The sequence below is a fragment of the Pelodiscus sinensis genome, chromosome 2 (genome assembly GCF_052426305.1).
Source record: "Pelodiscus sinensis isolate ZL-2025 chromosome 2, ASM5242630v1, whole genome shotgun sequence".
Taxonomy (NCBI): Eukaryota; Metazoa; Chordata; order Testudines; family Trionychidae; genus Pelodiscus; species Pelodiscus sinensis.
Genome location: NC_143053.1, coordinates 74,800,849 through 74,815,673, shown reverse-complemented (window position 1 = coordinate 74,815,673; position 14,825 = coordinate 74,800,849). Strand labels below are relative to the sequence as shown.

Here is a 14,825-nt window from a genome sequence, read left to right as displayed (position 1 = left end):
AGCAAGTAACTTGGTCTCTCAGGATTTAGTCCCTCAGGGTTAAAATTAATGTTTTGAAAATATAATTCCTATAATAGAAAAAGTTATTTTTCTTGGTAAACATGAGGAGAGATTATACCAGAAAAATCAGAATCATACTTTCCATATCCCCAATCTGATTCTCCCTTCCTTCAAGATCACTTGGCTCCTTCCTTGGATACCTTCATATATTCCCAAGACTATATGATAATTGCTCGCTTTGGATATACACACTAAAATATTTGTTGCTTCCACATTGATTGTAAATGATGTTAGTTTCATTATTAAAAATTCCAAGCATTCTAGAATAGCAGTTTATTGAACACAAGGTTCAATAAATAAGCAAGAATAATTACAGTCCTCATCATATTTATAAATAAATGCAAAAATCATTTCTTTGCAATTACTTTCCCTGAACCAGGTCCACAAAGAAAAAAACCCTCTAAAGTTAAGCTCTTTCTTCTGCAGCATGCAGAAAGATACTATTATTTCTAATTTTGCTTACTGTGCTGCATTATGGGCATCCATACAGTCAAAAAAAGATAGGCATGGGGCCATAAAAGTACTAATTACATACTGAAAAGGCTACATCTTTGATTACATTATTTAGAAACAGACAATATAACACTTGAGAATGTTATAGGGCACCACTCTAAATTAGCAGAGGGGATGGAAATGTTAATAGGACTCTCATCTCCAGCTTCTCTAGTTCACTAGCTATGTGTGTAGTGGGCTGAACAGAAGACAGATAAAAAAAAAGCAACTACCTCTGGGTCTCAGTTCCTCACTGGTTCAATCAGGAAAACACAGTCCACAAGGTATTTTAAAAATAAATGCATTAGTTTCTGTGAAGCACTCAGAACTACAGTGATGAGAAACAGAAAATGCTTAAAAGGAAATTGTACAATCAAAGCAGTAAATAAGGCAAGATGCCACCAGTTATACAATATCTGTTTTATTCTCAATGTTCATCTGCTCAGTGAACACTGTTCCTCCTTTTGAGCACTGAGGGAGAAAACAATAAAATCCATATAATAATTTGTCTTCTTCTGCATATGGTTTAAGATGGCAAAGGCAACCTTCATTTTGGGATCTTCTAACTTTTGAGTGCTTGATTTACAAGCATAGTGTTCTCTTAATATCATTTCTTGTGCATAAATATACCATTAAAGTATACTGCACTTGGTAGAGAAATACTAAATCAATATGGCTACCTTGTTAGGATGTCTGCCTGAACTTGATTTATTTTAATGAAAATAAATTGTAATCATCTCGGTCTATTGGGATTAGCTGCATTAATACAATACATCTATTAAGAAGAGTGCAATAGTTTAACCAGTTTTTAACTAACAAAGAAATTCTTAATGCTGGTCTTTTGGTAACCAATTCTCTAGCAAAGAATAAGAAACATGTTTTCCAGGGTATTCTAGGAGTAATTAGATAGTGAGGAATGAACGGAGAGAACTGTTTCCATAGAAATGCACAATTCCAAACCTAGAGTGAATTATATACCCTAACTCGTTTTCCAATGTCAAAATGTCACTTCATCCCAGAACCCTGCCACTTTGTAATTTTCTGGTTGTGTGGTATGGATACTTGGACTTCTGCATTTGGAGGCATTCTTTTTAAGTTTCTATATATATTTCCACATACTATTTTTCAGCTAGGGTTGCCAGGTGTCTGGTATTCTATCGGACAGTTCAGTTTTTGGGCCCTCCGTCCTGTAAAAATTTTTTTTAGAAAATACTGGACATGTGCAATGTCTGGTATTTTCTGGTTTTCTGGCGGGGCGCCGGACGGAAGCCTGGTGGGGGCGGGAAAAGTGGCTGGGAAGCAGGGTGCGATCTGTGCTGGGAGCCTCTGGTTGAGTCCGAGGAGGAGAGGAAGCTCTGTCCCTGCTCCTGAGAGCCGGTCAAGCATGTGGAGTCGCAGCCAGACTCGCTTCGGCCAGGACCGTGTGCGGGACAGGCAGCGCGCTGGAATCTGCATGTGCTCGGGTCAGTCCTGCTCCCCGCCGGCCAATTCGCTCTCCCCTTTGCCCCTGCTGGCAGTCCCACCCGTGATCTCCCCTGGCCAGCCCGCTTCCCTCCCAGCCGGTCCCTCCTTCCCCCCGCCCCCAATCAAGCGTGTCCAGTATTTTTTTTTTTTTGAGACTACCTGGTAACCCTGTTTTCAGCTCCTAAACCCAGCAGAGGCTCCTAGAGAACTATTGAGTAGAAATTACAAGATTGTCAGAAGTTAAGATATCTATCTGCAAATATAGTTTTGAAAACAATTTTGGTACAACAGCAAAAAAGTTTTTAAGTACAAATCTGAAGAACTGTCCAATACTGAGGTGACGAGAGAGAAAGTTTTGGAACAAACTGATAAATTAAGCAGTTATAAGTTATAGGACCGGATGGCATTCATGCAAGAGTTGTGGAAGAACTCAAATATGAAATTGTAGAACTACTATTTAAATCAGCTTCTGTACCAGATGACTGGAGGACAGTCAGTCAATGTGATAATTAAAAAAAAAAAAAAAAAGACTCCAAAGGCAATCCTAACAAATCCATATTAGTATGCCAAACTTCAGTAACAGGCACATTGGTTTAAACTATAGTAAAGAATAAAATTACCAGAAGCACAATAACCACACTTTCTTAGGGGAAGAGCCAAATGGCTTTTACAAAGAGAAATCATTCCTCAATAATCTTTGGGGGAAGAAACATTCTTTGGGGGGAAGGAGCAGTCAGACAATATGGACAAGGGTTTTCCAATTGATATAGTGTACTTGGCCTTTTAGAAAGCTTTTGAAACAGTCCCTCACCAAAGGTTCTTATCCAGAGTAAGCAGTCATGGAATAAAAGAGAAGGTTATCTCAAATCAATAACTAGTTAAAGAGATAGGAAACAAAGGGCAGGAATAAGTGGACAGTTTTCAAATGAAGTGAAGCAAGCAGCAGTGACCTCCAGGGAACCATACTGGGATTAGTACTGTTCAACATATTCATAAATTATCTGGAAAAAGGGGGCAAATAGTGAGATGGCAAAATATTTAGAGGATACAAAATTACTCAAGATCAGAGTCAGATTTGGAGCTAAAAATTACAAAGGGACACTCAAGAGTTGGTGACTGGCCAATAAAATGGCAGATGAAATTCCATGTTGATAAATGCAAAGTAATCCACATTAAAAAACATAATACCAACCGTACAGTCACAATTATGGGATCTAAATTAGCTATTATCATTCAAAAGAGATTGTGGATTCATTATTCATATTTCTCTGAAAACATCCACTCAATGTGCAGCAGCAGTCAAAAATGTTGATGTTAGGAACCATTAGAAAAAGGATAGATAATAAGGACGAAAGTACCATAATGCTACTAAATACATTCATAATATGCCTACACTTCGAATACTGTGTGTAGTCATAGTCATCCCATCTCAAAAAGACACATTAGAATTGAAAAAGGTAGAGAAGGGCAACAAAAGTGATTAAAGGTATGGTATAACTTCTGTATGAGGAAAGATGATAAAGATCAGGACTTTTCATCTAGGAAAGAGAGATGTCTAAAGGGAGATATAATCCACAACAGTTATGATTTTATAGTTTTGCAAGACCATAAAGTGTTATGTGAAGGAATAAACAAGACAAAAACTAGAGACCACCCAATGAAATTAACAGGCAGCATGTTTAAAACGAACAACAGGAAGTACTTCTTCATACAATGCAAAGTCCACAACTATAGCATACATGGCATCCCTGCTATACGTCACCCTGATATACATTGGTTCCGCACTAACATCGTTGACACTTGTAGGAACTGTTGCATTATAAGTCCTCCCATTCCCCACTTTTTTTTTTTAATGACTGAGACACACCAATTTTCGCAAATACAAGTCAGCGATGGGGAAAAAATTCTTCACTTTACGTTGTTTCACTATACAGCCACATTTTTTGGAACATAACTTGGAATATACAGTGGGGATACCCTGTAGATCAAAAAAGAACTGGACAAGTTCAGGGAGGATAAGTCTATTGATGACAATTAACCAATATGCTCAGGGATGCAAACCTGCCCTTTGATGTTTCTATCCTCTGATTGCTAGAAACTGGGAGTAGATGACAATCATCGAGTGATCCATCCCTTGCCAGTTTTAGTTATTCCCTATGAAGGACCATTGGTCTGACCCAGTATGGCCATTCTTATGTTCGATTCTAGCAAGCAGAATCACTAATAGCAAAAATGATAAAAACATATAAACTATTTGAAAAATGAAAATAATTCTGGGTGATTGCTACTTTACTCAAAATTCTTCAAAGAAAAAGCAATTTGCCTACTATATACCATACCTGTTAATGTATTTTCATGAAAATTAACAACCTCATTATTGAGGAGTAATTTAGAAAAAAAATTTCCACTCTGGTTTCCACGTCCCACTTCATAGAATCAGATGGTTGGAAGAGACCTCAGGAGGTCATCAAGTTCAACTTCCTGCTAAAAGCAGGGCCAATCCCAACTCACCACTCACCATCCCACTTGGCTTTGATATTTCATCTGTAAAGAACACAAGCCAGAATGTATAATAAAGGTTTAGTTTCTCAATGTTCAACTCTATTCTACCTACTTGACATTTATATTTTACAAGTGCCTTTTAGACAGAAGATAAGAGATAAAGTCAATAATACAGTATATTTTCTTGGGCCAACTTTTTTTGGTGTGAGAGAGAAGCTTTTGAGCTTACAAGGAGCTCCTCTTTAGGTCTAGGAAATGTAATCAGTGTCACAGCTAATCAGAAGATGAAACGGATTGCTTAAGGTAAGTCATTAACACTAGTTTCAAGAGACAATTCAAAATTAAGTGGCCTGCTAACACCTCTTCAGTCATAGGTGGGAAAGAAGAAAAAAATAAGGGGGGCAGGGATATTTAGTAGATAAGGATTGCTATAATAAGCCATCTCCAGTGTCTATTCAATCCATGATTTTTAGTGTCTAGTAGAGTCATGAATTTAAGCTAGTCTTTTGAAGGTATTGTATAGGTTTCCTTTGAGGATGAGGACTAAGTCAAATAGAATGACTGTTTTGTGAAGCATGTAAATAAACCCAGACTGCAAAAAAGTAAATTCTTTCCATTTTAACAAGCCAAGCTTAAAAAAAAAAAAAAAATCTTCACCCACTTTTAAAAATATAATTTTATTATATATTCCCTTGTAACAATCAATTAGTTATTTTGCTTCACGGAATGTGTAAATGGCAAATACTTCATTCAAAAATATTCCATTAGGATACATCACAATAAAACTGTAATAAATCAATACTTGACTCTGCAAGTGGTAATTAATCATTATCCTAATTTAAAAGCATTTTAAAAAATAAAACTCACAATAAGGACAACAAAGAAACGTTAAGTACTATTAACTTCTACCATTTGCAAAAGAAAGGCAGTGTCCTTAACAGTATTTTAGAAGACCAATAAGAAGAACGTCTCAACAGGTATTTGTAGAATGCAAAACTAATTGAAATGACAATTATTCATTTACCATATCCATTTTCTATACAAGTTTTTCTACTAAATGCAATATATACATAAGGAAGAGTTCACTAAGGTGTACAATATTCTAAAAGATAATCACCAAAATTTGACAGGTTAAAAAAAGTTCAACTTCAAAACTGACTTCTTCCTACCTAGAGAGAGAGAAAGTGGGTGAGGTAAAATGTTTTGTTGAACTAACTCTTGCTAGTGAGAAATACAAGCTTTCCAGCTACATACAGCTCTTCTTCCTGGTTCCTTTTACTCACCTGTTGTCAGCTCCACTTCACTGCCTAGCTCCTCAGCCCCAATGAACCGTTTGGCTGCCTTTTTCCACACTCCCACGATCCAACTACCAATAAGCCACATTTCAAGTACAGTAGAATCTCAGAGTTATGAACACCTCAGGAATGGAGGTTGTTCATAACTCTGCAACATGTGTGGCTCTGAGCAAAACATTATGGTTGCTCTTTCAAAAGTTTACAACTGAACATTGACTTAACAGCTTTGAAACTTCAGTTTTCATAAAAGTGTGCTCCCTTTTATCATTTTAATATAAAACAACAAACACTGAAAGTTTCGTTACCTTGTAAAAATCTCTTTTTTAATCGTTCACATTTAACATAGTACTGTACTGTATTGGCTTTGTTTTCTTTTGCTTCTGCTGCTGCCTGATTGCATACTTCTGGTTCCAAATGAGGCTTGTGGTTGACTAGTCAGTTCCTAACTATGAGGATCTACCATAAAAGTGTTTGCCCATTTTTTATTTATACAATAAGAACCCATGAAAAAGAAATTTCCTATTTGGAATTGTAACTATTTGTAGAAGGTGAGGAAGTGTAACCCACAAAACTAGAGAATCTGCCTGCTATGGACAGAAACATAGATTCTAGAAGGGAGTTTGTGACCGATGGACAACTTACATACCAATCTCTATGCCTGTCCATAAATGTCTAAGAATCAGAACTCCGACATTTGTGCATCTGCAGGTTTTCCCATTTTTCCTTCACTCCAGGACTCCCCTGTTGCAAACCACAGGAGATAACTGTATTTCTGAAGAATTTTTAGATCAAAGTCTGTCCCGTTCCCTTACCTCTTCCCTCCACTCAGGTCCCAGGTCCTATAATTAAGAAGTTGGTCAGAAAAAATCATTTCTGATCCAAGGAAAATTCTAACATTGCTTTTGTTCCAAATTTTAATTGAGACCATTTAACTCTTCAAGGAGGAAAACATTATATTACATATAAATATTAATATTAAAGCATTAAATTATTGACATGTTCCTGCAGACTCTTCAATTTGACAATTTTTATTACCAGTGCCTCTACTAGCAGGAGCAGGAAGCAGGGAAAAGTTACAGTACAACTCTAACTACTAGGAGTTTTGTGATGGAGGAATATTCTCCCACTTTTAGTGAGTCATAAAAGATTTGCTATAGGGGAATTTAATACAGGCAGTCCCCGGGTTACGTACAAGATAGGGACTGTAGGTTTGTTCTTAAGTTGAATCTGTATGTAAGTCGGAACTGGCGTCCAGATTCAGACACTGCTGAAACTGACCGCCAGTTCTGACTTACATACTGAACCAACTTAAGAACCCCAGGCGTCCCCAAGTCAGCTGCTGCTGAAACTGATCAGCAGCTGATTCCAGGAAGCCGGGGCTTCCTGTAGTCAGCGCTGGTCAGTTTCAGCAGCAGCTGACTTGGGGACGCCTGGGGCAGAGCAGCTGGGGTGCTGCTGGGTTGCTCCAGTAGTGCCGCTCCTGGGTGCTACTGGACCAACCTAGCAGCACCCCATCTGCTCTGCCCCAGGCGTCCTGATTCAGCTGCTGCTGAAACTGACCAGCAGCGGCTGAATCAGGACCTGGGGCAGAGCAGCTGGGTTGCTGCCGGGTTGGTCCAGTAGTGCCCAGAGCGGGCACTGCAGGACCAATCGGCAGCGCCCCAGCTGCTTTGCCCCAGAGTCCAAAACAAAAGCCTGGTCTGCTGGGGGGGGGGCACACTAGCTGCGCCCCCCCCCTCCCCAGCAGACCAGGGACACGGGGAGCAGAGCCTCTGAGGCTTTGCTCTGGCAAAGCCTCAGAGGGAGGGACCCCGCCGCGGCTGCGGCTTCAGTCCGGGAGCCTGTGGTCTGCTGGGGACGGTCCCCAGCAAACCACAGGCTCATGGACTGAAGCCGCAGCCGCGGGGGGGTCCCGCGCCTCTGAGGCTTTGCCAGGGAACCGCCGCTGCTGCCGCTTCAATCTGGGTGCCTGTGGTCTGCTGGGGACGGTCCCCAGCAGACCACAGGCTCCTGGACTGAAGCCGCAGCCGCGGGGGGGTCCCGCGCCTCTGAGGCTTTGCCAGAGCAAAGCCTCAGAGGCGCGGGGAACCGCCGCTGCTGCCACTTCAATCTGGGTGCCTGTGGTCTGCTGGGGACCGTCCCCAGCAGACCACAGGCTCCCGGACTGAAGCCGCAGCCCCGGGGGGGGGGGGGTCCCGCGCCTCTGAGGCTTTGCCAGAGCAAAGCCTCAGAGGCGCGGGGAACCGCCGCTGCTGCCACTTCAAACTGGGTGCCTGTGGTCTGCTGGGGACCGTCCCCAGCAGACCACAGGCTCCCGGACTGAAGCGGCAGCAGCGGCGGTTCCCCGCGCCTCTGAGGCTTTGCTCTGGCAAAGCCTCAGAAGCGCGGGAACCCGCCCGGTGCCCCTGGTCTGCTGGAGACGGTCTCCAGCAGACCAGGGGCACCGGAGCAGCTTACGAACGGGGCTTTCTCACCCCGACTTCCGGGGCGAGAAAGCCCCGTTCGTAAGTGCGGAGCCGACATAAGTCGGATCCGCGTAAGTCGGGGACTGCCTGTACTGAAAATCTGAGAAGGTTTATTAAACTTCAATTCCTCCTGGAGAAAGCTAAGTTTTTCCAGGGAACATGGGAAGGCAAAAATGCTGTCATCTTCTCCAACTTTCCCTATTTAGTCCTCCTCATTACATCACCACCCCATACACAACCCAACCTTTTCCACTTCATCCAACTCTCCTCCTTTCCTGTTGTCAACACCCTCATATCTTTCTGGTCAGAAAAAAGACAGCAGCTGCACTATAACAAATTTCTGTGGTATGTCAGAGCTGCCCTCTGATGAATATCTTGTGATTTGATGCAGAAGAGCTCCATTCTGATGAACCAGAAGAAGCTCATCACGGCAATGCTCCATTGTGATGATCCATACATGTGTTATTATTGTAATGTACAGACAGAAGAATAACTATGAATATTGATCATTCCTTCACACATTTTCTTAAACATTACAGGAAAATGTTTTACAGAGATAGTTTAACTGAATAATAACCAATATACACAGTTGGAGTTGGATTTCAAAAGTTTCCATTGGTTATTCACCACCTAGGTAGATATATGGTTTGTGTAGCTAGATGAAGAGAAAGTAGCTGGAGGACAAGGAGAACTGGTTTGAGTGCAACATAGATGAGGTGTTGAAAGACAGCTATACATAATCATGCTTTTTTACAATTTGCTGGGGGATAAAAGTCTCTCACAAACTTTAGCTGCAAATTTAACTGAAAATTATAGTGCTTTTGCATGCTGGCTGGTTCAAAGGACTTACAATGGTAGGTCAGATGGGAGGAGGGGAAGACAGGCAGTAGGGATGTTAGTTATCGTTTAATTGAATAGTCGACTAATAACATGAATTCTTAGCGGTTAGTCAACTATTCTATAGTCCCCGGGGGCGGAGCTGGCAGCCAGCGCAATGTGGACCCAATCCCAGGGAGCCCCTTTTGCCACCCTGCGTTGCTGCCTCTGTTTTAGAGGCAGCAGTGTGGGGTGCCGGGTGGGAACCGGTCCATGAGAGGGGAGGAAGGGACAGAGAAGGCTGTTCCAAAGCAGCCTCTGTCTGTGGAGGCTGAACAGAGGGATGCGGGGCAGCCTGGGCTCACCGCAGGCAGAGGCTGCTTCATGGCAGCCTCTTCTGCCCTTCCCCACCACCATCCCTGTGGTGGTTTAGATGCTGCTTATAATTATTAGAACTGGGAGCATTGGCTGTTGGGAGTCTGGAAGCACAGGAAACAGGAGGGGGGAGAAGTTTAACCGGGGCTGAGTGATAGCTACAGAGGGATGCAGCAGCTTTGTAAAGAGGTTTCACTTTTGGTAAATAAAGTCCTGTTGAAGTTTGTTAGTAACTTGCTTGCATGATACAACAGTCCCATGCACTGCTGCCTCTAGCAGATGCAGGAGATTGGGGGAGCAGGAGGCACTGTGGAGCCGGTGCTGGGGGAAACTGGCTTTTAAGCTGGCTCCCCGCCACACTGGTTCCTGCTCCCCCACCCACTGCCTCTAATACAGAGGCTGCAAAGGAGGGGGAATGCAAGTAGTCAACTAGATTAACCAATAAGTTTAGGTTTATGGGTTAATCCACTAGTCAACTACTCACTCACATCCCTAACAGGCAGAACCATATATAGTTTTTCCACACATTCAAATCCAACTTATGTCAGTAGTGAATTTTTTTTTAAGGCTCATTGGATGAATGAGCAAAGTTAAATAGCGTGGGGCTAACCCAACAAAGATGACTCAGATACAGCATTGCAACTCCTAACATTTAGGCACCTTACCGCCTAATGGAATTCACATCCCCAAGTTAGATCCCCAAGTTAGATCCCCAAGCACACACACACACGCACACACACACACACACACACACACACACACACACACACACTACAGTAATTGTGATGCAATACTGCAGCTTCACCACTGTAGTGCTTCACTGTAGACTCTTATTACAGTAACAGGAGTGGTTCTTTAATCATTGCAGGTAATTTGCTCCCCTGAGAAGTGGTAGTTATTTTGACAGAATAATTCTTCCATCTTGCTAGCACTGTCTACACAGGATATTAGGCTGGATTAACTACACTTCTCGGGATGTGGATTTTTCACAGCCGTGACATATACACTGATGTAACTTTTCAGTGTAGACCAGCAACTAAATAATCCTCACAGCTAACATTTGAGCTAAATATGTATCATCCCAATTTTGTAGACGAGGAAACTGAGGCACAAGAACTGAAGATTCTTGAGTCACCTAACGAAGTGGTTTTCAAACTTTTTATCTCATGACCTCGCTGAAGAAAATTGTTGATGACCATGATCCAACACAATTATATCTTTTGACAAGTGTGGGCTCCAGAGTGGGGCCAGGAATGAGGGGTTTGAGCACAGGAGGGGGTTTAGGGCTGGGGCAGGAGATTGGGGTGATGGGATGGGCACAGGCTTACCTCCAGCAACTCTCAGTCAGCAGAACAGCGGGGATTCTAAGGCTGGCTTCCCGCCTGTCCTGGCACCTCAGACCATGCTATGCTCTAGAAGCAGCCAGTAGCAGCCAATGAGAGTGTAGAGACAGTACTCTGGGGAAAGGCAGTGCATGGAGCCCTGTGGCCCCCTGCCTGGGAGCTAGACCCACCGCTGGCCACTTTTGGGGTACAGTGTGGTCCATGGTGCTAGGAGAGGGAGGAAGCCTGCCTTAGCAACACCCACTACTCACCCTACAGCAAAGTGACAGTGCCTAGCATTCCATGACCCATTACTGGATCACAACCTAGTGGCAGATGACAGAACCAGGAACAGAATAGGCCCAAGGAATTCTGGCTCCCTGCTGTAGACACTTAAATTAGGTACACATTTTACATGGTAAATATGGCTCCCCAGTGTTTAATGACTGGTGTAAGTCAAGAGCCATGGCAGACTTCTTTTTCTGAGGCCTATTCTCTACTGTCACGGAGCGGCATCTTAAACATGTTAGTACCATTTTTGAAGTCCCATTTAAATGAACAAAAAATATCGGAAAAAAATACTAGTCTTAAGTAACTATGGAACTCTGGATAAAACTGATGAAAAGAAAAATACTAATTAATGTGCTGTTTTTCTAGTTTGCTAGTTTCCAATTGTCTTCAATGTTCTACCAGAAGACTTTTAGATTACAGGCAGTCCCAGAGTTACGTCAGATCCGCAGTTACGAACGGGGCTTTTCTCGCCCCGGAAGACGGGAGTGGCGGGACGCCCAGATGCGCCGCAGTCCCGCCGCCCGCGTCTTCCGGGGTGAGAAAAGCTGCTCGGCGCTACTGGACCGACCCGGCTGCACCCCAGCTGCTCTGCCCCACGCATCCAAATTAAGCCGCTGTTGAAACTGATCAGCGGCTGATTCCAGGAAGCCCAGGGCAGAGCTGCTCTGCCCCGGTTTCCTGGAATCAGCCGCTGATCAGTTTCAGCAGCGCTGAATCTGGACGCCAGTTCCGACTTACATACAAATTCAACTTAAGAACAAACCTACAGTCCCTATCTTGTACGTAACCCGGGGACTGCCTGTATTAGATAATAGTTAAAACAGCCAGTGCTATAAAGTATGTGAGGCAAGAATGAAGGAGTCCACATGACATACTGACGTATCCAACCAAATGATGCCAACTGCATCTCACTCAATTATTTTTCAAACAAGCACCCTACAGGCTTTTTCCCATTATAGAGGGCAGAACCTTCCCAAAGCATCTGCAAAGTCACTTTGTTACATTCCTTGAAATTTCATCTTAAAACTTTTCCCTGTTAAGAAGTATACCAAAAACTCCACAATTGTTAGGTAGTTACCTTGCTGTGGCCATTGCATACAAGTCAAAGTCAGGTCAACATAGTTACATCATTCAAGGGTGTGAAAAATCCACATCTCTGAGCAACATAATTAAGCCAACATAATTAGGGATGTAAAGGACTAGTCAAATAGTCTCCTCCTCTCCCCTCCCCCACCTCCTTGCTGCCTCTATCAGATAGACAGCAAGGGGAGGGAAAATGGGGTACTTAAAAGCACACTGCCACATTGAATACAGAGGGGAGCCCAGTCTCAAGCTCCTCACAGCATTTCAAAGTAGCAGCACCCTAGGGAGCCCAGGATCAGCTGGAGACTCCCCAGCTGGGCTCCACATGGCGTGCCAGCTTTGAAATGTACAATAGCTCCAGTGGGGGCTCTTGTGCATTTCAAAGAGGAAGCACAGCATGGAGCCTGGGGCCAGCCCAGGACTCTGAGTTCCCTGCTGGGGCTCTTGTGCATTTCAAAGCAGAAATGGTAGCATGGAGCCCAGAGTCAGGGGACTTCCCACTGGCCCTGGGCTCCATGCAGCATTCCAACTTTAACTACCAGCTGGGGCTCTTGTACATTTCAAAGGCAGAACACAGACGTGCTTATCGACTACTCGACTAGCAAATTAATCGCTACTTAACATCCCTAAACCTAATCCTCCATGGCAAAAGTTATTCCACCAACTTAGCTACTGCTAAGGAGGTGAATTCATTAGTATAGGGAGAATGCCTCTCATCCCTGTAGAGAACACAGGTGCCAGCTTCCCCTAGCCCTGGGTGGTGCTTAAATCCCAATCTGCCCTAGCTGATTATGGCAGGAGGGAGGCACTAGAAGAGAGGGTGGAGTTGAGTGGCAGAACAACCAGTAGATGGAAGGCACTGGGTAAGAGGAGGGAGCCAGCTGCCACTGGATGCTAAATACCCACTGATTTTTCCCCTGGAGCACCCATGGAGTTGGCACCTACAGTACAGAGTGTCTACACTGAAGCATTACAGCAGAGCAGCTGCAAAATTTTAAGCATAGACATGTTTACAAAGCATCTGAAATCCTTGAATGAAGGTGCACCACAAGTTTACTGGGTATCTAACTAGTTTTCATCCTGCTCTCATCATCCCTGGAGAAGAATGTCCATTAGCTTTAGATCCAAATTTACTTTCAACCAATATCATTTTTGTGGTACCGGTCTTACTCTGTACGATCTCCCCCATGTCATATTATGAATCTGAAGGCATAGACATTGCGGTGTACAAGCGTTTAAGACAACCCCAAAATTATTTAAAGCTCTCCCCAAAACAACATCAGAGGCACCCTTCCCTTGGGCCTCCCTCTCAGAGACATTCCTCACGCTGGGGAAGTGTGGCAGGTTAAGAGATATGTCACCCTCCACCCTCACCCGCCCGCCCAAGCGCAGGTTCCCTGCTTACCTATCCCAGGGGCCACATAAATGAAGTAGAGGCACGATGAGGAGAAGGAGAAGAAGAAGATAAAGGCGAGGATGGAGCGATTGGAGACCCGCAGCACCTTCCCAAGCAGAGACATCCTCCTCCTGGGCAGGGGCTGCTGCCTCCTAATCCCAGCAGCAGCAGCTGGCGGCGCGTTGCAGAGGGCGGCGGCAGACTCCCATGGAGCGCGCGGCGGGGCCAGATAAGGGAGAGGGCCTCAGGCCAGCAGTGGCGAAGAGGGGGGTGAGGTGAGTGCCTGGCAGGGGGAGCCGGGAGCGAGCGGCTGCGATGCCGGGCACAGGTGCGACAGCACGGAAGGGCGGGGGCTCTCGCCGCGGCACAGGCGCAGGGAAGGGGGAGCGGCTCGCTGGGGCTGGCTCTCCCGCCAAGGGGTCGCTTCCCGGCTGCGCAGGCGAGGCGGGGAGCGGCGGGCCCCTCACACAGCTGGGCGGCGCGGCGGGGGGGGGGGGGGGGAAGGGGCGTTAATCCGGGCCGCGGCAGACCCCCGAGGCTGGGCGGGACACCCTAGTGCTGGGGCGGGCGCGGCTGCCGGGCGGGCCGGTGCCTGTTCCCGCTGCTCCCGCCGCCGGGAGTCGCGGCCACCTGCTCCCTTCTCACGGGCATCGCCGCCACGGGACAAAGGCACCTGCGCGCCCCGCCGCTCCTTCCCCCCGGGCAGGCGGCGGCGGGTGGGAAGGGGAGCGCGCTGCAGCCGCCGCCCCGCCCCACAGCGACCCGGCTACTGCGGCGGTTGAGAGCGTGCGCGAGCCTCTGCGTGGCGACTGACTGCAGAACTTCGGCGGGCGCGCGCCCGCCCACTCAGGCCGCGCGAGCTGTCTCGTCTGACACTGTCAGCGGCTCGCGGCAGCGCTAGACAGATCGTGCGGCCCGAGTGGGTGTGGAGGGCTCGGGTCCAATGGGGGACAAGGGAGGAAAAACTCCGCTTTCCTGATTGGCTGGATAGCTAGACTACTCTTTCCTTGGGCGGAGCGTCTTCTCACAAAGCTGCGTGACTGGGCAACAAAATGGCAGATGACATTCAATGCTAATAAATGCAAAGTAATGCACATGGGAAAACTTACCCCTAACTCTACGGATAAATGACGGGGTCCAAGTTAGTTGCTACACCTCGAGAATGAGATCTTAGAGTCTTTGTAGCTAGTTCTGCCAAAAAAATCCATTCAAAGTGCAGCAGCAATCAAAAAAAAGTGACCAGAATGCTGGGACTGACTCAGAA

The 14,825-nt window shown here is 45.3% G+C and overlaps 1 protein-coding gene across 3 annotated transcripts in view; it reads right to left on the bottom strand.

Moving 5' to 3' along the window:
* B4GALT6 (beta-1,4-galactosyltransferase 6) overlaps positions 1-14,433 on the bottom strand; it is a 46,515-nt gene extending 32,082 nt beyond the window's left edge. The window contains exons 1-2 of one of the 3 annotated variants that reach the window (XM_014568775.4): positions 13,571-14,433; positions 4,535-4,560 (exon numbers count right to left, since the gene is read on the bottom strand). Coding sequence is in view for 1 of the 3 variants with exons in the window: in XM_006113605.4 (XP_006113667.3) it covers positions 13,571-13,685 (115 nt within the window). In the remaining 2 variants the exon portion in view is untranslated. The other 2 variants (XM_006113605.4, XM_014568776.4) reach the window with 2 other exon arrangements.
* Between the last annotated feature and the right edge of the window lie 392 nt (positions 14,434-14,825).